Source organism: Crocuta crocuta, unplaced genomic scaffold, assembly GCF_008692635.1.
Source record: "Crocuta crocuta isolate KB4526 unplaced genomic scaffold, BGI_CrCroc_1.0 scaffold675, whole genome shotgun sequence".
Taxonomy (NCBI): Eukaryota; Metazoa; Chordata; class Mammalia; order Carnivora; family Hyaenidae; genus Crocuta; species Crocuta crocuta.
The window spans coordinates 593,253-615,920 of record NW_027528796.1 but is presented as its reverse complement, the minus strand read 5'-3'; the positions used below and the strand labels follow the sequence as shown (position 1 = coordinate 615,920).

The window sequence follows — 22,668 nt, the reverse complement described above, 5'->3', positions numbered from 1 at the left end:
ACGGCGTCACCGGCAACGACAGCCTGGAGGAGGCGGTGCACTCCATGCGCAAGCAGAACGTGGTGCCCACCGTGGTGGCCGTGGGCGGCGACGTGGACGCGGACGTGCTGTCCAAGATCAGCCTGGGCGACGGCGCCGCCNGAAGAGGACCCCTGCCCCCCGCAGCTCCTCCAGGGATCCCCACGGCCCTCCACCCCGCCTGCCCATCTGCCCACCCCCTGCCCTCCACACCTGCCGGGACCCCCGAGGCTTCCTGGGCGCCTCCTGGCGGCCAGCGCTCCAGATCCCCAAGGACGGGCCCCTCGCCCCGCCCAGCCTCAGCCCTGGGCCCCCAGCCCCTCCCGCGCGCTCCAAAGGCTCTCTGTGGGGCCCCCCAACTCCACTGGCCTTGCTCCGACGTGTCCGCCTGGCCTTTGGAGGTCCCTTGTCCCAGACTGAGCTGTGACAGCAGCCCTGCGCATCCCTGTACCCACTCACCCCTGCACAATAAAGGCTTCGAACCGCCTCCTGCCCTCTGCCTCCTTATGTCTGCGCCCACCAAGGACCCCCGCGGAGGCCGTGGAGACATTCAGACGGTTCTGGCGCCACCAGCACTGATCGCGGTGCCCCAGCTGGCCTCTCCTAGGGCTGCCTGCCCCCCACCTCCTCTGACCGCTGTCCCCATGCGCACTCGTCGTGGGCCCCGTCCCTGCCCACTTAGCTCGGCCCTTCCCTTCTCCCAGCCCCAAACACACCACGCAGGCACCGGTGTGTTGTGACTTTACTAGAAGCCACAAGAGATAGGGGGTGACCCCGCTGCCCCAGACAGACCCCGGCCCCACCCAGCCAGCTCTGGGCCCCACAGGGGCTGCGTCTGGAGGCTGGACCCTTCCAGGAAAGGGGGCAGGGCACTGAGGGGTGCAGAGTCTGCGAGGTCCCCCGGCGCCCTCACTCCTGCCGGGCCTCCAGGCGGTCCAGCACCAGCGCTGCCTGGGTCTTGGCTTCCTGCAGGAGGCTGGAGATGTGCTGGCAGGTCTGCCGGACAAAGGCCCAGGCGTCACCCTGCCCCTGCAGCCCGTCCCCCCGACCCACGATCTCTGCCGCCTCCCTGCACCCTCTGGCCATGCTCCCTGGCCCATCCTCTCTGGGGTGATCCCGAGCCCCTCATCCAGGGAACCCCAATTCCTCGCGTGTCTCTCCTGAGATGTGAGGACTGCCAGGCCCAGGCCCCGCTTCCTGCTATTCCCACTGTAGCCACAACTGCAGGGGCCCATCCTTCAGTCCACAGCCACGTGCTCACGTGGTAGACATCGACTTCCCTCGGAGGTCAAGCTCAGCCCCTGCAAAGACCTTCACCCCCAGCTGTGAGGTCACTTTTTAAAGATTATTGCAAAAGACAATATTGCAAGAGACAGACGGGTGGTGTCAGGGGCTGCGGGCCGAGGAGCAGTGGTCTTACAATGGGGAAGGGGGTTGCTCATTTTGGAGGGATGGGAATGTTCTGGAACTTGATAGAGGTGGTGGTCACACATGTGCAGAATGCCCTGAGTTGCGCACTTTAAAATGGTGAACTGTGTATTCCTCAAACTGACCTCAGTAGCAACCGCAACGGAATGATCACAGATACCGGGGCTATGGCGCCGATCAGGGGGACCCCAGCCCTGGGTGGCCCCCACCAGGCAGGTGAGTGTGGAAGGTGGCCCAAAACAGCCCCAGAGAGGGCATGGGGGCTCCCACCCAGTAGCCCCTCACCCCCAGCTGATGAGGCCTGGCCACCTGCCACCACAGAAACCCCAGAGAGCACAACGGCCACCACGGGAGGCCAGAGGCACATCTCCTTCCCCAGGCCCCCATTTTGGAACCCCGCCCTGAGGGCCACCTCCAGGTCCCGCCAGGGGCCCTGCCCCCACGCCCTCCTGCTCACCTGTTCCTTGAACACACTGTCAGTGACGTCCCTCAGGTTGATGAGCACATTGAAATACGCCCCGAACACACCCGTCTCCAGGGCTTTGGCCGCCACCTGCACAGGACCAGGAGCCGGGCCAGCGTGACCCGGCGGACAGCGTGACCCAGGGGACAGCCGTGACCCGGGGGCCAGCATGACCCGGGGACCAGCGTGACCCAGGGGACAGCCGTGACCCGGGGGACAGCATGACCCGGGGGACAGCCGTGACCCGGGGGACAGCGTGACCCGGGGGACAGCGTGACCCGGGGGACAGCCGTGACCCGGGGGACAGCGTGATCTGGGGGACAGCGTGACCCGGGGGACAGCCGTGACCCGGGGGACAGCGTGACCCAGGGAACAGCATGACCGGGGGACAGCAAGCTTAGATAAAATCCTTACTGCTCATTCTTAAAGCAGGATGAACAAATGGGCTCTGCTGACTGAGACCGGCCAGGACCCCCTGGGCAGTGCTCCTGTGAATGCCCAACGACCCTCCACGCTGCTCCCCTACAGTGGGAGGCTGAGCCCCACGTACCTGCAGGTCCGACCGGCAGGCCACGTTTCCACACTGCGCCAGCTCCTGCAGTGCGGGCCACAGCGCGGCCACCTTCTCGGCTAGTGCCAGGGGCACGGCCACCGCCTGCCTCAGCCCCTCCTGCAGGGCAGCCTCGCGGCTGAAACCAAGGGGGTGGATGGTGAGAGCCCAGGGCACCCAGGGGCCACCGCCCAGACCCCCCCACAGCTCCACTCCAGCAGACAGAACCAGGGTGGGAACAACAGGGACGTTGTCCCGTCACAGCGCAGCCCCAGAGGGGGATTAAATGGCTCCAAGGTCAAAGTGCCTGGGAGCCCACGGCCCCACGGCACGGCCCCACATGGCCACTGCGGCACTCACCGGTCCCTTTCCTCAGGTGTGTTCNGGGGGGGGGGGGGGGGGGGGGGGGGGGGGCGATGAGCAGCGGCCGAGCCCTGGGGCCACACAGCGTCCACACCACCACCGCCCCAGGGCTGGCGTTTCTGGAGGGCACGGACGCGCTGGGAGCACTTCCACCAGGTTCTGGGCACTCAGGATTGGGGGGCGAACTCGGGGGCCGGGGTCCCCTCACACAGCACAGGCTCCAGTCACTGCTTGTGCGTTAACACAGGCAACTGTACCACCCTGAGCCTAGACCTAAACGGGAGCATCCCCACCCCCGGCCGTACGGGCTCGGGCCCTCCTCCGGACGTGGTCACGCTCACCCCACACTGGCCCCTACGTCACACAGGCCCCCATCCGCGCCCCCCTGTCTCCCCGGCCTCTCCCTCACACACCCACGTCCCGCCAGGGCCTCGCCGGGTGGGGAATGCGCCTGTTCGAGACTTGGCTAAATCTCCATCCAAAAGTGGACGCTCTGTCAGCAGGCCTGAGAGCAAGTGAGCCCCTGCCCTGCCCGGACCTGGCGGGTCACCGCGCCAACATCTCCTGCTGATGGACAACACACAGCCCGGGTGTCCCGAGGCCGCCTCTGCCGCCCCGCCCCCATCTCCACAGCAGTCCTCACACACGTGGGACGCTGACCCCGGCTGTCGCGTGAGGCAGCCAGGCCGAGTGCTCCGAGTCTCCACTGGGCCGACCGGGGCTGATGTCGGTCAAACCTGCCCTTCACGCGGTCACGTCTGCATCAGGTGAGGACGCCACCCACTTGGAGTTAGGCTTGTTGTGAACTTTGTTTAACCTCATCTGGAAATGGCTTCTGCACTTGGCACAAGACAAGGCGTCTCCTTTTTTTTTCAGAACTCCATCTGCTCCAGGGAGCGTGAGGCACCGCACTCCCTCTCGCATGTGTGACTTTCAACAGTGCGGCTCCGGGTCCTCTCTCTAAACCACACAGCCTTGCTGATTATCTTTCTTTTCTTCCCTGTCTTCTGACTCGATTTTCATTTTTCTACTTCCCTCCAGCTGTTTTCTATTCATTCACCGGATTTCTAATCGCTGGTGGTCAGCCCTAAATGTTCATATTTATATTTAAACTGATGCATCTCGGGGCGCCTGGGTGGCCCAGTCAGTTAAGCGTCCAACTTCAGCTCAGGTCATGATCTCATGGTTTGTGGGTTTGAGCCCCGCGTCAGGCTCTGTGCTGACAGCTCAGCTCAGCCTGTTTCGGATTCTGGGTCTCACTCTGTCTCTGACCCTCCCCTGCTCCTGCTGCCTCTCTCTCTCAGAAATAAATGAAACATGAAAAAAAATAATAAACTGATGTATCTCCCTAGCCACCTCTCAGTGTCTACATTCATCAGAGCACAGGGGTCTGGAGAGAACCTTGGAGAAGTCCAGCAAGCACGGCCAGGGAGGCCCTGTAAACTGTGACACGAAACCCAGGAAAGAGCAACCGGCAGACTCTGAGCTCAGGGACGAAAAACCGTGCATCCTACAAAGCTCCTCTCAGGAACCAGCACGAGCAAACAGCTGGCGGAAAACCAGAGTGAGTCCCAAGTGGGTAAGAAGGTCCTAGATGGCAGGAAGGGTGCCTTCTTCTCCAGAAGGGACACAAAACTGCCGTGAGAAGTACAAGAAACGCTTCTTGCCACGCACACCGAGCAGAGCACGCCAGGGCAGCTCCAGGAGACAAACCACGTGGTGACTGCAGGTCTGATGGCGGGGGTCCCCGGAGGAGCCCTCAGACCCTAGGGCGGAGCACCATCCGTTCAGCCCCCCAAGGGCCACTTGGCAGCGCCTCCCAAGTGAGAAGCGCTGCCTTGGGCAGCAAGTCCCGCGATCATTCCCACGGGTGGCCCACGGCGCCCAGTGACGGACGCCAGTGGTGTTCACACAGCAGTGTCCCAGGTGCCCACGAAAAGGCCCAAGTCCCCCGGGGGGCTGGCCAGTGGCACTGTGACCCAGACGTCTGCAGGACACAGACGGTCCTCAACGCACAAGGGTTCGGCTTAGGACTTTCCACTCTAAGTGGTGCCCCGGGATGTGCGTTCGGTGAATACAGTGCCTGGAGTTCCCACGCGGGGTCATCCTGAGGCCGAGCGGCCACGTGGTCCCCGCACACCGACCACCGTTCTGCCCCCACACGGTCTGTTTGTCACTTCAGTACGGTATTCGGTCAACTGCCCGGGACGTTCACCATCTCCGGTGAAGCAGGCTTCGTGGGCGGCGGTTCGGCCTGTCCGCGGGCTAACGTGTGCTCTGAGCCCGTGTGAGGCAGGCCGGCTAACGGTGATGTGCGGTATGTTACATGTAGTAAATGCATTTTTGACTTACACTGTTTCCAGTGTATGGTGGGTTTATTGGACGTAACCCCTGGTAAGTCGGGGAAGATCGTGCTGGCGGCTGGAGGGGTGTGGTCTGTATTCCATATGGAAAGACCCGCTAGAACACCAAAGTGAGAAACCAGGAGGCAAACTAAGACCACAGATGGGTGATGCCGTTTGTGTGAGAAAGGAGAGAAAAGAAAAACGCATCTACTAGACTATAGATAAATATCCCAGGACATGCGCCCTAGAACTTGCGCCTGTTCAGGGCATGCAGGGGGCAGAGGGAGGCAGGGCGCCGGGTCTTCGCATTCACTACCCTCCCGCCCTTGTGAATTCTGAACCCCCTGAAGCTTTTACCTATTTTCAACAGCAAACAAATGAAATTTAAAGGTAAAAACACAAATGGGAAAAGGAGATCGGCTCTAACCTCCCTCCCAGAGGACGTGAACTTGAGCTCCAGATGGTGACTTCTTTAGACGAGACTCTGCTCCTCCCTGTGTGCATATGGCCTTCACTCTGGGGGTGCACGGCCCCCCAGCTGCCTGCCTGCCCTTCACCCCAGCCCTGCCCACCAGGTGGCCCTGGGCTCCGGGCGGCTGGGGGCTCAGGCCCCTCCCGATCCTTCCGGCAGGAACGCGCTCAGACACAGACGCACGGCCGGGCTTTGGTCCTGGACCCACGCCCCTGAGCTTCCCGCCAGGGCTCCCCCACCCCTGCCCTGGGTTCTGAGCCCCTTCTCTGTCACCCACCGCCTGGCACCCCAGCTCCCTCTTGGGGGCGGTGAGTGGGTTCCGATCCGACCCGCCAGCTCTCCCTGCGGTCTTGTGGCTGGAAGGTCTCCAGTCCCTCTCGGACCGTCAGTCCCGGGCTCTGCTAGGACTTTTACCGCCCGCCATCCTGGGATGTGAGCTCATGTTTGATGCCTCCCTCTAGCGTCTGCGGGCCTGGGTGCCGACCCGACTGCAGGACCCGGGGCAGCTGAGGTGGGTGCCGAGCCCGGACGGACCCCCCCCCCCCGCCGCTGCCGTGGATGTGAGCACGGGGCCAGCCCGCCCCCACCCTCAGACCTCCTGAACCAGCCTTTCCCGGTCCGGGAGGGGCTCCAGCCTCCCTCGGCCTCCAGACGCGGGCGCCCGCAACAGCCCCTCCCTCCTGCGGCTCGGTGACCCTGCGGGAGCTTTCTCTCCCCAGCGCGCCCCCCACTGTCCCCCCCACAGTCGGCGGAGCCCCGCTCGCCCGGGGCTGCCCGCGGGCCGGTGGCGGTCCCTCTGAGCACTCACCAGGTAGGCCTGGAAGGCCCGGGCGTCCGCGTCCACCAGCGCCGTCAGCTCGGCGGCGGCCGCGTGGAAGGGCGNCCCCGTCCTCGCCCCCAGCCCTCGCCCCGCGCTCACCATGGCTGCGCTGGCCGCTGCCACGGAGCCGCCCCCCGGGGCTGCCGAGCGGGCGCCCACCTCCCGGACGAAGGCACACAGGGGCTTGTCCGCCAGGCTCTTCTCAGGCGCACTGTCGGGGACCAGGTACCTGTGGGGGGTCAGCTCAGTGACGCTCAGAGAGGGGAGGGGAGGGGAGGGCAGGGACAGGGCATGTGTCCTCCGTCATGCAGGGCCAGGGATGGGGATGGGGCTTTCGGGGACAGGGGATGGAAGACAGGGTTCAGGGTCACTACTGCCAGGCTGTGGGGGCAGGGCTGGCTCAGACCCTGATCCCTGACCCCAGGCCCCTCGTACACACCCCGTCCCCAACACAGGGGCGGGGACACAGTCCCAGTTTGCAGAGTGGCCATGACCACCCAGAAGCCCTCGTGAGGACACAGGGGGACCTTGTTGGGACCTCACTGTGTCCCCTCAACCAGCCCCAGCCTCGTTTGCTGATGAATAAATGACCAAGTGGAAGGCTCTGGAAGGACTGAGGCAGGGGTGGGGGAGGTGCTCACTCGATGATCCGCTCCTTAGGGTTGAAAGGGGACAGAGAGTCCAGGCCCAGCCGGTTCACCACCTGGAAGAGGGGGCCGGTGATGGTGAGCCACCTCAGCCCCCGTGCGTGAGGCAAGGCGCTGAACAGCGGGGTCCCACCTGGGCTCGCGATGTCGTGCCCGCTCCGATCCACCTGCGTGCGTGGCTGGGCCAAGCTGGCCACGTGCCCACCCCCCGGGAGTTCCCAGGAAAGCCCCCAGCCCAGAGCAGGGCCCCCACAGACCTCCTGACACATCCGCCCACACATCTTACCCCACGGGGAAACTGAGGCCCAGAGAGAGGAAGCGCCCCCATTCCAAGCCACATGCATCCCACAGAAAACCCCACACGTGTGAGCCTGTCGCTGAAAGGTGCCAACAAAACTGCCCCTTTGGACAAGATTTTAATTCTCTGGGTGTCAGTTCTCACAACTGCACAGTCAGGAGCGGCCTGACTCACCTACACATAGGACTTGTTCTGTGAGGAAAAGGAGATTTTACTGAAGTCAAAATAAAATTGGAACAATCTCCATTTAAGACTAGAATTCTGTCCACAAAGAAACATTCAAAACACTACGGTATGAGTGCCAACAGCACAGTCCCCGCGCTCAGAGCCAACGAGTGCTCGAGGGAGACAAGGCAGGAGGCCCGGGGGGCTGGGAGGTCCCACCGAGGACATGGAAACGGGTAAGGGGGGTCTCTTGAGGGCATGGAAACGGGTAAGGGGGGTCTCTTGAGGGGCGCCCGGGGGGCTCCGTCAGTTGAGTGTCTGACTTCGGCTCAGGTCATGAGCTCTCAGCTTGTGAGTTCGAGCCCCGCGCCCGGCTCTGTGCTGCCTGCAAGGAGCCTGCTTCGGATCCTCCATCTCCCTCTCTCTGCCCCTCCCCCATTAGCAATTTTTCTCTCTCTCTCTCCCTCTCTCTCTCTCTCAAAATAAATAAACATTAAAAAAAAAGAGTGCCTCCTGAGTGCCTGACAGACAGTCCTCAGCGAGCACTAAGGCAGAGCCGTCTTGGCACAGACCTCAGAAAGGCAAACAGAACTTTGAAAACGAATTGACGTGCCCGGCTAAGCGTTCAGAAAGTAAAGGAGCTCATGCGAGGCCAGAGATGACCAGAAAGGGAACCAGGCAGGCCCGCTCGCCCTGAAGCCGGGCGCCCCAGGGACATCGGGGAACTTCTGGAAGCGGCTCTTGAGCAGGGCAGGTGTCAAGTCCTGAGGAGTGGGGGTCAGACTGGAGGTCCCTGAAAGGGGACATCTCCAGGGATGGACGGGAAGCGGGGGCGGGGGGAAAGCCCACTGAGGGCGTCATTGGGATAGTTCTCAGTCTCTGCCTTCCCTTTGGTGTGCAGGAAGGGGCCTTCCTGGGAATTCTAACCACAGGCCTCCCTGCTGGCGATGTGAGCCACGGTTAACATAGAACTCTCTACACATGGGGTCCCAAAGCTCCAAGCAAAAGACTGAATCTGGGGGGCCCTGTGTGATCATGTCGCCAAGACCTCACGGAGGCAAATCCGAACTTTAACCCAGGTGTTCAAGAACTACCGCATATAAAGTTGCGAAGAACATGCACTTGTGATCAAAACTCACAAAACACATGAAGAAGCAAGTGACTGTGAGAAAGTCCGCAGAAGCGGCAATATGCAAATCAGACCTTCAAAGACTGCGGATATCAGAACTTTCAGATAAAGAATTTTAAAATGTGTTAAAATATACAGAAGAGCATCAAACACATTGATGAGGAATAAATACACGTGGGAGAGGCGAAAGCATTTTCTTACGGAAAGAGCGTAAAATTAGAAAACCATTACTGGCTGCTAACATTTATGGCTGGAATTTCAAGAGGACCAGGGCACTTACATACCCTTAAACTACGTCCCACAGGGCACTCACCTCAAAAGGAAAAACGGAAACGTTGCAGTGGATAATGGCACCTTGACCCAAGGACCCCAGGCCACAGGGAGACAATAGGCACCCGACCCTGCGCTCCGAGGACAGCACAGCACGTCTGTGCGGCTCCCACCACCAGCCTGCAGCCACGGCAGCCGTGCGATGCTGTACCTTCAAAGTATGTCAAGGTCAACAAAGGCCAAGAGTACAGGGAACAGTTCCGGATGAAAGGCAATAAATGGCAGTAAATGGCTGTCATCCAGATTGTTCCCTGGGTGGGAGCATAAGGCGCAATAATAGAAATGACAGGGAGGTCGATGCGGTGCAAGGGTGGCCTGCAGACTCGATACTGCAACTGTATTAATGTTGAATTTCCTGACTTTCCTCATTGTACTGAGGTTGTGTCAGAGAATGTCCTTGTTCTTAAGAAATAAAACCAAGTACATTCTAGGTAAAATGTACAAGTCTTTACCCTGCTCTCAGGTGCTCCCAGAAAAACATAACATGACTCTGCGTGGATACAGAGCGATAATAATACCGCAAATAGGGCAGATGCGAAATGCTGGTAAAGCTGGAACACGTAAGGGAGGTCCTTATGTCGTTCCTACATCTTTTCTGTGAGTAGGGAATTATGTCAACAGAAAAATACACAACATTTGTAAAAGATCTGTCCATAAACTGTATCAGTAGCTTAGAGGCTACCTTCGAGAAAACCACTGTGAACACAAGGGGAAAGAAGTGGAAATAAAGTCAAGAAAAGGCAGAAGTATATCACTGCGACGTGACTGGCTTTCTGAAAGTAAAAGAACAAAATAACAGGATCAGAAGTGTAACAGAGGAAAATAGTCCTGCCTCTAAGCAAGAACGGAATCTGTAAATCACAAGGAACATTGCTCCAGAGAAGAAAAAGATGTAGAATAACTGACCGAGGCGTGGATGGCTTGTTGAGCTCCGAGGACGGAGAAAGTTCTGCCGGCATCACGGACAAAAACAAGTCCCTGGAGTTCGGGGAGATAACCAGGCAGTCTGAGACCTCCCCACAAGACAGTTAATTCCAGAAGACGGTAAAGAGAGGTATGCAGTATTCTCAGGTAAAAACAAGAGACTTGGGACTTTTGGCTGTCCAACCGTCTTCCAAGAACGAATTCACAGAAAGACATTGCCGACCATGCCAGAGCCCACAAGGGAAAGCGCCATGAGCCTTCATTTACACAATCTGCTTGTGGGGGTGGGGGAGGAGGGAAAATCTGCTTAATCGTGAGATCCAGGCAACAAATAACAAACAGACAAGTGGGAAGAGAGATGATCTCATCTACGAATAAAGCGAAGATTAAATATACATGCAGACCAGTTACAGAGGGCACTTGTTATAAGTTTGACAACGTAAAAATAACAACATAACAATTCAGAGCAGAGATGACCACTTGCACAAGTGCACTAAAGTTCTTGTCTTTCTTCACCAAGCCCCAACAGACACTAACATTGATAAAGAGTGAAAGAATTAAGCATATTATTTAAACTTAATAATTTGACAACCTAGAACTAATAAATGAATTCAACAAGGAAGCAGGATACAAAGTGAACCCAGAAAAGTCAGTTGCATTTCTATACACTAACAATGAGCAATCTTAAAAAGAAATTGCAAAAATTAGTCCACTTACAATAGCATCAAAAAGACTAAAATAGTTAGGAATTAATTAACTTAACCAAGGAGGTAAAAGACTTGTACACTAAAAACTACAAAACATTGCTAAAAGATATTTTAAAAAGCCTAAATAAATGGAAAGCCCATGTTCATGGATTGGAACACTTCCCATTGTTAAGATGGCCATACTCCCCAAAGCAACGCACAAAATCAATGCAGTCCTTATCAGAACCCTAACGGCGTTTTTTGCAGACACAGAAAAACCCATCCTGGGTTATGATGGCTGCATAATATTGTGATGTATATACTTAAAGATGGTTAAGATGCCAATTGTATGTTACAAGTATTTTACTATAAAAGAAAAAATTGAGGGGCGCCTGGGTGGCTCCTTCAGTTAAGTGTCTGATTCTTGATTTCTGCTCAAGTCATGATCTCAAGGTTCGTGAGTTCAAGTCTCAGTGGGGCCTTGAGCTGACAGCGTGGAGCCTGCTTGAGATTCTCTCTCTCTCAAAATAAATAAACTTTAAAAAAAGAAAATAAAAAATTGAAAAAAAAATTAACTACCAGAAGAATTCCCACCTCCCACTAAAAACTACTATAACTCAAAAAATTCAGGAAACAGAGAAGAAAGATGTGACTAGATGCTAAGTACATTTATGTTCTCACCTCCATAGCAGGCTGTCAGTGTAGTGATAGAAATTGGTAAATCAAATTATATGTTTGAAAATTTGGATAAAAATTTTAAACCAATAAGTCAAAAACAGAGGTAAGTATGTTAAGTTATAAAGATAATCACCAGAATACCTAAAAAGTAGAGTCTTCCAGGGGCACCTGGGTGGCTGAGTCGGTTAAGCGTCCGACTTTCACTCAGGTCATGATCTCGCAGTTCGTGGGTTCGAGCCCCGCGTCAGGCTCTGTGCTGACTGCCAGCTCGGAGCCTGGAGCTTGTTTCAGAGTCTGTGACTCCCTCTCTCTCTGACTCTCCCCTGCTCACGCTGTCTCTTATCTCTCTCTCTCTTAGAAATAAATAAAACATTACAAATAAAAAGTAGAGTCTTCCATAAAACTGGAAGGAACTGTGTCCAAAACCCGCACATGCCTGAAAACGGACATAAGAGTCTGGACGTATTTGCTGAATCAGGAAACGCAAAGGGATAAACTCCACTACGAAAAGACAGACCTTCAGAGGGTTTCAGAGCTCACGTGCTCATTGCAGAGGAATTCCAAGTAAAGGTGTCATTGGGAACAATGGCACCAGCCTCTAAATAGCCCGGCAACGTTCATGGGTGCATCCCGGAGTGCCGCGGGCCTAGGGCTGACGGGGAAGTGAGTGCTCCCACCTCCGCCAGAGCAAGGCGCTCCAGGACAAACACCAGAAGCGGCGGGGGAAAGTGGTGTGGATCCTCTCCGAGGAATTTTTACAAGATTGAACATCTTCTTGGTCACAAAGAAAACTATGGTTTCCCCGAAATGATAACAGCGCGATCTCATCTAAGCCCAGAGGATAAGGCAGCAGAAGAGGAGGAGCAGGGCCCGCGCTGCGCGTGCCTCGGCACCCAGGCCTGCTCCGAGGGCACCAAGCTTGCTCCCACCGCCCCCACCGGCCCCTCACGCGGGAGCGCAGCCCACCAGCCTGATGCGGTGCTCCTCCTCCAGGATGAAGAGGTTCTCCTTCTTGCAGTAGAAGGCGGCGGCATCCAGAAGGGCCTTCAGAGGCACCAAGCCCACCAGCTGTGAGCCCACCACCGGAAGGCTCAGCTCCTGCAGAGGTCCAGCAGGGTCAATGCCCAGGGGAGCTAGACTTGAGACGTCCTGGGACCCGCCCCACTCACCCGGAGGGACGTCACCCCAGCCAGCAGGGGACACCTGCCCCGCGCACCGGGAGGGGCCCCCACGGCCAGCAGGGGACGCCCGTTCCGCTCACCTGGGCTTCTCTGCAGGTCTCTTCATAGACCGTGTGCAGGGCCGTGACCTCAAAGTCCAGGAGGTTTGTGGACACTTGGGCCAGGTTCTTCTCATCCAGGTACCAGCCGATGCCCTGAACCTTTTTCAGGCGTCCAGGCTGCAAAGGAAAAGACTTGCCCAGCTCAGGCCCTGCCCGTCCTCTCCTGGCGCCCGCACTGCCTCTTGCCGCTTGCACCTAAACTCCCGGCTGGCTGAAGGGCTCCCTCCCTCTGTGTGGTGCAGATTATGTGGGGGGGACCGTGTGGGGAGGATTGTGTGGGGAGGACTGTGTGGGGAGCACCGTGTGGGGAGGACTGTGTGGGGAGGACCGTGTGGTGGGGACCGTGTGGGGAGGATTGTGTGGTGAGGACCGTGTGGGGAGGACCGTGTGGGGAGGACCCTGTGGGGAGGACCGTGTGAGGACCGTGTGGGGAGGATTGTGTGGGGAGGACCGTGTGGGGAGGACCGTGTGGTGGGGACCGTGCGGGGAGGACCGTGTGGTGGGGACCGTGCGGGGAGGACCGTGTGGTGGGGACCGTGTGGGGAGGACCGTGTGGGGAGGATCGACCGTGTGGGTGGGGACCGTGTGGGGAGGACCATGTAGTGAGGACTGTGTGGGGAGGATCGTGTGGGGAGGACCGTGTGGGGAGGAACGTGTGGAGAGAACTGTGTGGAGAGAACTGTGTGGGGAGGACCGTGTGGGGAGGATAGACTGTGGGGAAGACCGTGTGGTGAGGACTGTGTGGGGAGGACCGTGTGGGGAGGATAGACTGTGGGGAAGACCGTGTGGTGAGGACTGTGTGGGGAGGACCGTGTGGTGGGGACCGTGTGGGGAGGACCGTGTGGGGAGGATCGTGTGGGGAGGACCGTGTGGGGAGGATCGACCGTGTGGGTGGGGACCGTGTGGGGAGGACCATGTAGTGAGGACTGTGTGGGGAGGATCGTGTGGGGAGGACCGTGTGGGGAGGAACGTGTGGAGAGAACTGTGTGGAGAGAACTGTGTGGGGAGGACCGTGTGGGGAGGATAGACTGTGTGGGGAAGACCGTGTGGGGAGGACCGTGTGGTGGGGACTGTGTGGGGAGGACCGTGTGGGGAGGATCGACCGTGTGGGTGGGGACCGTGTGGGGAGGACCGTGTGGTGGAGACTGTGTGGGTAGCTGGTCGGCAGCCCTCCTCCTCACTCTCCAGAGCTCTCATCTGAGGCAGCCAGGGAGAGACCCTCTCACCACGGGGAAACTGAGGCCCCCAAAGGTCAGGTGCCAGGATGCGTGCTCCACACGGGGCACCAGCTCAGACCTGCCCTGCCTCCCAGGCAACATTTCGCCCACACCACATGCTGGAGGCTTGCCTGGGGCCACCCCCACCCAACCCCAAATTCCTGTGTCCAGTCCCTTCCTGCCATCCCACCCTCACCCCAGAGCCTGGCTCTCTGCTCCTCACTCTGTGGGGTGGCTCAGTCCGCCTAAGAAGGACCTCTGACCTCTGAACTCAGCAGGAGCAAAAAAAAAAAAAAAAAAAAAAAAAAAGGATTTGGGGTTTGCTGTGTGTGTTGCGCTTACGCACTGCATGTGCGGGTGGGAAGCTGGGCGTTGGGGGCCTCAGCTGTCTGGCAGAACCCAGGTCTCTGGGGGTGGGCGGCTGGCAAGCAGGCAGGATGTCACCCTCCGCCTCCTTCACCAAGGCTCTCTGTGTCTGTGTGTTCGACTCACACTTTCCGCAAGATCAAAGCTCAAGCTAGGAGACAGCTGCTGTGGCAGACGCGGTGGGTCAGGACACCTGGGGCACCTGGAGGCATGTGGGGCCCCTGGGGCTCAGAGGCGCCTCTTTTCCTGCTAGAAATGCTGCGGCATTTTAACAATAGCTACGTCCCTGCCTGATTCCAAGCCAATGTCTTTTAAGGCAAGTGTTCCCCAACTTCCATCGCCGGAGCCCCTCCGCCGCCCGCTCCCACTTGCTGGGGACACCAAGGCTGGGCTGTCAGCCGGTCCACACCACGGCGCCTGCCCACCTCTGGCTCTGTCCCACGAGCCCCCCGGGATTCCCTGGGGACGGTGCCAGGCCCTGTGGGGACTGCCGGCTGCTCACCTTGTCCTTGCCGCGCCCTTGCTCCCGGAGGTTGAGGGCGATGCGGTGCGCCTGCTCCTTGGTGCTGAGCAGGTTGATGTTGAACGCAATGAGGAACTTGCGTGCCCCCGTGACAGTGGCCCCCCAGCTGGGGACGAAGGAGCTGGGACCGAAGTCAGGCACCCACTCGGCCTGCTTGAGCTGCGGGAAGACTCCGCTTAGGCTGCAGTGTCCCTCACGGGAGGGGTGCCCCGCCAGGGTGGGGAAGGGAAGGAGGAGGGCACCCACGCCTGCCCACCCTGGCGAGGAGACACGCACCTTCTCAGGGAGGGCCTCGTACTCCCCAGCCCGGATGGCCGGCAGGCTCCGGCGACCGGCTGTCTGCGCCGCCTCCCCATAGAGGTACACTGCGAGGGAGGCGGCCAGTGAGGCTCCCAGCGGGGGGCAGCCTAGAACCCCCACTCCCGGAGGAGAAGTGAGGAGGGCCGCCCGGGGGAGCAACCTCCCTTGTTCCCATCTCTCTGGGTCTCACAGGGCGGGTGTGGGTGCTCACTGACGGACACTCAGTTTGGGCCAGCCCCCACCCCTACGGCTCCCCCCTACACAGATGTCCCCGGAAAAAGCCATCACAGAGATTATAAGAGAAGTATATGTGCGGGATGGATGTTCACGTTTCTTTCTAAAATGTATTTTCAATGTACAATAAACATGACAGCAAAGTAAGAAGCACAAGGAGAAGAAAACAAAACTCACCACAAACTCCCAACATCACAGGACAACCATGACAGCATGGAGCCCTCCGGCCTACACCCACCGCGGGGTCGGATTCTGGGCCCTGCGCTCTGTGCCCAACTGTACGTTGGATGTGGTCTGCAGACCCGCGCGGGGCCTGCACTGTTTCCGACTTGTCTGTGCTGGTCCCGGGTTAACTTCTTGTTTTGCTTTGTTTGTCTCTAGAGTTCTATTTCTATTCTTGTATTCAAAATAAACAACTGTATCCATTACCTCCTGTGTTTTACTTCAGGGTGCCATACTTGGATGTGGATATACTTGGAAGAGTCAGAGTACATCCAAGCGACTACAGGAGTTTTGAAAATTACAATTAATGTTTCAGAAGGAATCCACCCAGGCTTGAATGTGCTTTATCTTTCCATTAAAAGCCAGGGTTTCTGGGTGGCTCAGTCAGTTGAGCATCTGACTTCGGCTCAGGTCATGATCTCACTGTTTGTGAGTCTGAGCCCTGCATCAGGCTGTGGGCGGACGGCGTGGAGCCTGCTTGGGATGCTCTCTCCCTCTCTCTCTCTGCCCCTCCCCTGCTTGCTCTCTCTCTCTCTCAAAATAAATACATAAATAAACTTTTTTTAAAAAGATGGAAAGAAAGCCATCCTAACCATGCTTCACATTTTTTTAATGTTTATTTATTTTTGAGAAAGAGAAACAGAGAGACAGCATAAAGAGGGGAGGGGCAAAGAGAGAGAGAGGGAGACACAGAATCTGAAGCAGCTCCAGGCTCCAAGCTGTCACCACAGAGCCCAACACGGAGCTCGAACTCATGAGCCGTGAGATCATGACCTGAGCTGACGCTGGACGCTCAACCAGTTGAGCCACCCAGACACCCCAGCCATGCTTCACACTTAATCAGATTCTTCTGCATTAATCCATAAAAGCTTTGGAACAAGTGGGTCTTGATGAGAAATAGTTCATGTTAGAAAAAGTTAGAAGAAGAGCTAACTTTCGAGTTTCTATGTTCAGAATGTCTGAGGAAGCATTTTCAACTATTAGAAAAGTTTATTTAACAAAAAAGTTCAAGGTGAAAATGCAACAGCTGATTTTTACATTGTAATAAAACAGGTGCTGTGGAGAGAGGGCCTTCCCATGAGCACACCCATTGCTTATGCTCGTTCTAAGGCTTCTAACATGATACTATTTCCTGGAATTACCGCCATTCCACTCGCGTTCTGTTGCCCACGAGTTGCCATCTCCGCACATTCATCTATCACAAGACTCATAAAGGGATCAAACCCCTGTAATATTCCTTGCACCGGTCCGCCACCGTTTAATTTCAATAATTTCTTGGCCATAAATGTTTTCAGCTCGGGAGGGGGAGCTTTGCTCACGGTGTCTACTTGGGGAGCTCAGAGATGCCACTCAAAGACTTGGCTGAATTCCCCGAAGTGAGATCATTCTATTAGCAAGCACGGACTGGACTTCACAGTCAGCTGAGCAGCGTCCGCTGCCGGGCAGCACGCGAGGGCCACTGCCTCCCTGCCCTGGGCGCACTTGGCCATGGCTTCTATTTGTGTTTATCTCATTATGGAAGAAGCAGGACATTTCCCTGCAGGTCAGTTTGCAGTAGATTTTTTTGTATTAATCTGCATTTTTAAGGAGCCAAGAGCAGAGGACCATGAGGGTACTGAAGTGCAGTGAGGGACAGGCTGTGGGTCAGCCCCAGACACGGGGGTGTCCCTCGTCGGCACTCACCCGGCACACCCAGCTCCTCAGCCAGCCGCTGGCCAAAGGCCTGGGCGCAGAGCACACACTCATCCATGGTGACGCCCCTCACCGGGATGAAGGGGCACACGTCCAGGGCGCCCATCCGAGGGTGCTCCCCTGCAGAGAGACAGGGGCTGAGGAAGGGGAGGCCGCGGGAGAGGGGCTCATGGACCCCCCTTCTGCCCCCAACCTGCCCTCCATCCACACACCCAGCTGGTCACACTCACCCACAGGGAAGGAGCATCTTTGTGCGAACCCCTCCCTGTCCTAAAAGCCACAAAGATCACTGCCCAGGTGGCCATGCCGAGCACTGGGACCCCTGGCCACCCAGCCCTCCCTCCCCGGGCAGCTCACAGTCCTTCTCACAACCGGAACCCCACTGTGGGTCAGACAAGCTGCGGTCGGCAGCCCCCCAAGATGATGAGCCCTCCTCACCCGCCACGTTCCCCTGCCCCCCAGGGAGCTTCTGGCTTTGAGATAAGCTTCCTAACTTTACCAGGTGGGCTCGCCCGTGGGTTCCCTCCTAGTGGGCCTCACCTCCCCCCGCTGTGAGGGGCCGGAGACCCTGCCCTTTTGACCTGCTCCCTGTGTCCACCAACCTTTGACCCTGCCTGCCACAGTAAGCGTGTTTGGTTTTGCGGGTTGTTGACAGGCTGGTTTCCGAGCCTTTGCCTCCCTGCCCCTCGGCCACCCCCCGCCCCCGCCCGGGGCCCCTAGGCCTGCAGAGAGTGCCACAGCCTCACTGCCAGTCACGCGCAGGGAACCCCTGAAACACGGACCTTTGCCCGGCACGGCGCATTCTGTGGGCTGCACCTGAGGCCCCTCGGGGGCTCCGGGGTCCCCCAAGGGCAAGCTCACAGGCCGGTGAGCTCCTTCGCCCCGAGCCAAGCCTGCGGGTGAGGAGACAGCCTGGCGCCCCGGCCCCTCACCTTTGTGCTGGCTCATGTCGATGAGCCGGAAGGCAGCCCGCGCAGCGTTCAGGGCCCCCTCCACCACGTCCTCGGGCCGCCCTACGAAGGTGTAGACGGTGCGGTTGGTGGAGGGGCCCGCGTCCACGTCCAGCAGTACACAGCCCGGGGTCTGCGCCACGGCTCGGGAGATGGCGTCAATCACCTGGGGATGTGGGCCCGACGCTGTGCCTCAGTTCCCCCCGTGGAAGCACGACTCTCCTGCCGCCCCAGCCACCACCCAAACATGGGCCGAAGCAGCTGGTGCTGAGCACTGGGGAATTCCTCAGGGAGTGCAAGCCCAGAGAGGCCACCACTGAGCTACGGTCGCCGAGAAGGGGGCAACGGGCAGCCCCCTACCGGAGAAACCGAGGCAGGAATCAGAGCCCGGATGGACGGCCTGCTGGGGCTCCCAGAAGGTAACCTATAGGCCAAGGTCACAGAGGTCAGGACCTACCCCCACAAGCAGCTCCTAGGGGGGGCATCTGCACTAGGAGCGAGCCATGAACGGCCCAGAGCTTTCTGAGGCAGCAGGACAGCCCAGTGGTTGGGGCTCAGGGCCTAAATTGGCTTTGTGGCCCTCAGCGGCCTGCACCAACTCTCTGTGCCTCAGTTTCCTCAGAGATGACATGGGGATAATGGCAGAGCCCACCTGACAAGGTTTGGGAAGCTTCCAACAGCCCTGCGGCCCGGATCCAGGGCCAGGGCCCCTGCCTGCCCGCCCATCCCACAGCCTCCTCCTCGCCCGCCGGCCACTCCTCAGTCCCAGCGCTCCTGGGGCACATCCCTGCGGGCTGACGGGAAGTGGCTGCATTTCAGGAACCAAGCACCCCCCTTTCTCCCTGCCCCGGGCCACATGCTTAGCCCCCCAGCACCTCACCTCCTGGTTGTTCCCCTCGGAGAAGTTGGGAACACATTCCACCAGCTGAGACATGGTCTGGGCCTTGATCCCGCTGCTCCACTCAGGGCAGACCGAGGGAGGGAGGCACGGCGCTCCCCAGCGCCTGGCGGGGCCTTTATCTGCCCAGCGGGGCCCTCCCATGGCGGCCGGGCTGCTTATTAACCACGGGCTGTGGTCCCTGTGCAAACGCAGAGTGGCCCAGGGTGGGGGAGGGGGGAGCAGGACCCCTGGGAGCAGACAGTGGAGGAGGAGGGATCCCCAAACCCGGCCAAGAGCAGCAGATGTGACCAGGATCTCCGGGGGGGGATAGGTCCTGTCCAGGCAGTGGACTCGGTCAGCTCAGGCTCTGGTCCCACGTTGTCCCAGGGCTCCTGAGGCTGTCCGTGTGGCCCTCGGTGTGACTCTCCGTGTGACCCTCAGTGTGACCTTCCGTGTGACCCTCCAGGTGACCCTCCAGGTGACCCTCCACGTGACCCTCCATGTGACCCTCCACGTGACCCTCCAGGTGACCCTCCATGCGACCCTCCAGGTGACCCTCCATGCGACCCTCCAGGTGACCCTCCATGCGACCCTCCAGGTGACCCTCCATGCGACCCTCCAGGTGACCCTCCATGCGACCCTCCAGGTGACCCTCCATGCGACCCTCCAGGTGACCCTCCATGCGACCCTCCAGGTGACCCTCCATGCGACCCTCCAGGTGACCCTCCATGCGACCCTCCAGGTGACCCTCCATGCGACCCTCCAGGTGACCCTCCATGCGACCCTCCAGGTGACCCTCCATGCGACCCTCCAGGTGACCCTCCATGCGACCCTCCAGGTGACCCTCCATGCGACCCTCCAGGTGACCCTCCATGCGACCCTCCAGGTGACCCTCCATGCGACCCTCCAGGTGACCCTCCATGCGACCCTCCAGGTGACCCTCCATGCGACCCTCCAGGTGACCCTCCATGCGACCCTCCAGGTGACCCTCCATGCGACCCTCCAGGTGACCCTCCATGCGACCCTCCAGGTGACCCTCCATGCGACCCTCCAGGTGACCCTCCATGCGACCCTCCAGGTGACCCTCCATGCGACCCTCCAGGTGACCCTCCATGCGACCCTCCAGGTGACCCTCCATGCGACCCTCCAGGTGACCCTCCATGCGACCCTCCAGGTGACCCTCCATGCGACCCTCCAGGTGACCCTCCATGCGACCCTCCAGGTGACCCTCCATGCGACCCTCCAGGTGACCCTCCATGCGACCCTCCAGGTGACCCTCCATGCGACCCTCCAGGTGACTCTCCACGTGACCCTCCATGTGACCCTCCACGTGACCCGCCAGGTGACCCTCCATGTGACCCTCCAGGTGACCCTCCAGGTGACCCTCCATGAGACCCTCCAGGTGACCCTCCATGCGACCCTCCAGGTGACCCTCCAGGTGACCCTTCATGCGACCCTCCAGGTGACCCTCCAGGTGACCCTCCAGGTGACCTACTGAGCCTCCATTTCTTCATGGCAACTCCTGAGCCTCAGGCGGCAAGCAGATGAGAGACCGTGTGTGAGACCCCACTAGGGCCGAGGCTCTTGCGCGGCCAGCTCAGCCTGGTCAGGCAGGCGGGGGGTGGGGAGGCACCCACCCATCGTGTGCACGTGTGCAGATGCCCTCGGGGAGCAAGCGGTCACATGAAGCCCCAGCTCTCCCAGCCGCTGGCTGCGGCTCCCCGAGGCCAGAGGCCCCACACAAAGAGGTGAGGTGCCCAGGCCAGCAGCCCAGGGCCCGGCGCCCAGGGGCCCAGCTGGCGTCGATGCTGTCTTGAGTGGGGTGAGCATTTCCCGTCTGCAAAAGCCACCGGTGCTGTGGCCACCCCTGTGTGCACGTGTGCAGATGCCCTCGGGGAGCAAGCGGTCACATGAAGCCCCAGCTCTCCCAGCCGCTGGCTGCGGCTCCCCGAGGCCAGAGGCCCCACACAAAGAGGTGAGGTGCCCAGGCCAGCAGCCCAGGGCCCGGCGCCCAGGGGCCCAGCTGGCGTCGATGCTGTCTTGAGTGGGGTGAGCATTTCCCGTCTGCAAAAGCCACCGGTGCTCTGGCCACCCCGCCAGCACACAGACACCTCAAACCTGAGGTCCGACTCTGTCCCACCTCTCGAGTCACTCAGGACCCGCCGAAGGCAGACCATACCCCATCTGCCTTCCTCCCGGGCACAGGCACCCCCACCCCCACGGCCATGGCAGGGCAGGGCGGCCACAGGGCCCAGGGGAGGAGACACCCGATCCCCTCCAGCATCAGCCCTGGAGCAGCCAGACGATCCCAGAGACCCCCGGAGGCGGGGCCGGGCCGGGTCGCCTCCAGCCCTGCTCCCCCGGTGGACGCGGGTGTCGGCTGCTTGGCTCCCGGGTCCTGCACGGGCACGGCCACAGGGGAGCCCCGGCAGCAACACCCCTACAAACCCAGCTCCGAAGGCCGAGGCCCACCCACAGGGCGCCTGCGCCCCACGATGCCCAGAAGTGCCCACCCGTCCCTCCTCCAACAGGGGAGGGACCCTGCAGAGACCCGGACGTCAGAGAGCCCCTCAGCGGGGTCGGCTCCCGAGGCTGGAAGGGGAGGATGGCGTCAGTTGTGACTGAATTGTGCCCACCCCCAAAATCATCTGTAGAAGCCCGACCCCCCAGCACCTCAGAATGCAGCTATACTTGGAGCCAGGATCTTGGAAAAGGTAATTAAAGTTAAAATTATGTCTGTCATAGGGTGACCCTAATCCACTCAGACTTGTGTTCTCCTGGGAAGAGGAAATCAGGACACAGACAGGCAAAGGGACAGCACGTGAGGACACAGGGAGAAGGCTGCCCCCACGTGCCCAAGAGGGGCCCCAGGAGGGCCCAGCCCCGCCACCACCTGGAGCTCGGCGTCCAGCCGCCAGCATGAGGGGGTCATAGATGCGTGGTGTCCAAACCCCCTGGTCCGTGGCGCTGGTTACAGCTGCCTGCGCTGACTGCAGAGCGCCCTAAGGTGCTGGGACACCGGAGGCTGTGAGAACCGAGGGACGGGTTGCCCCGGCTGGATTTGACCCAGAAACCCCAATATTTCATCCTCACACCCACAGCAGAGAAGTGACCAGAGACCCTCTACTCACAGCTAAGGCCCAGGAAGGTGCCAGTGCCAGGCCCTGGTCCTGACTGTGGGCCCAGAAGGTCACCTGTCCTCAGGACCTCAGGAGAAACAGGGAGCCCAGGGCTCCAGCAGGGGGTGGGGTACATCCAATCACCCCAAATAAACAGACTCCTGGGAATCCACCCAGCTGCACGGGCCCTTATTCTCCATCCAACACGCTGCCGTCACCTTGAAATTCCTACTTTTTAAAAAATCTTTTTAATGTTTTATTTATTTATTTCTGAGAGAAAAAGAGAGACAGCGTGAGTGGGGGAGGGTCAGAGAGAGAGGGAGACACAGACTCTGAAGCAGCTCCAGGCTCTGAGCTGTCAGCACAGAGCCTGATACGGGGCTCAAACCCTCACACCGTGAGATCATGACCTGAGCTGAAGTCGGACGCTTAACCGACTGAGCCACCCAGGCGCCCCTGAAATTCCTTTTGAACAAGGGACTTGTGCTTTCATTTTGCACAGAGTTCTGCAGATTCAATAGCTGTACCCCCAGCATCCAGATCCTTGCCTCAGGCTCTGCGTTTGGG

The 22,668-nt window shown here is 59.2% G+C and overlaps 1 protein-coding gene and 1 pseudogene across 2 annotated transcripts; both read right to left on the bottom strand.

Annotated features, from left to right (window-relative positions):
* Positions 1 to 746: 746 nt before the first annotated feature.
* Positions 747 to 19,063, bottom strand: FTCD (formimidoyltransferase cyclodeaminase). Of its 2 annotated transcripts, none has more exons than XM_077755334.1 (13): positions 18,983 to 19,063; positions 18,085 to 18,268; positions 17,144 to 17,272; positions 14,981 to 15,069; positions 14,684 to 14,863; positions 12,578 to 12,715; positions 12,283 to 12,414; positions 7,101 to 7,162; positions 6,435 to 6,688; positions 2,820 to 2,850; positions 2,460 to 2,598; positions 1,904 to 1,999; positions 747 to 994 (listed from the first exon to the last, which is right to left on the bottom strand). In XM_077755334.1, exons 1-13 carry the CDS (start codon positions 19,034 to 19,036, stop codon positions 764 to 766), a joined length of 1,719 nt encoding a protein of 572 aa, XP_077611460.1. In that variant the 5' UTR covers positions 19,037 to 19,063; the 3' UTR covers positions 747 to 763. The 2 variants fall into 2 exon arrangements, with proteins under 2 accessions (XP_077611460.1, XP_077611459.1); XM_077755333.1 differs by having other exon boundaries at positions 860 to 1,014.
* LOC144224380 (small nuclear ribonucleoprotein G pseudogene) lies at positions 16,555 to 16,885 on the bottom strand (annotated as a pseudogene).
* Positions 19,064 to 22,668: the final 3,605 nt, after the last annotated feature.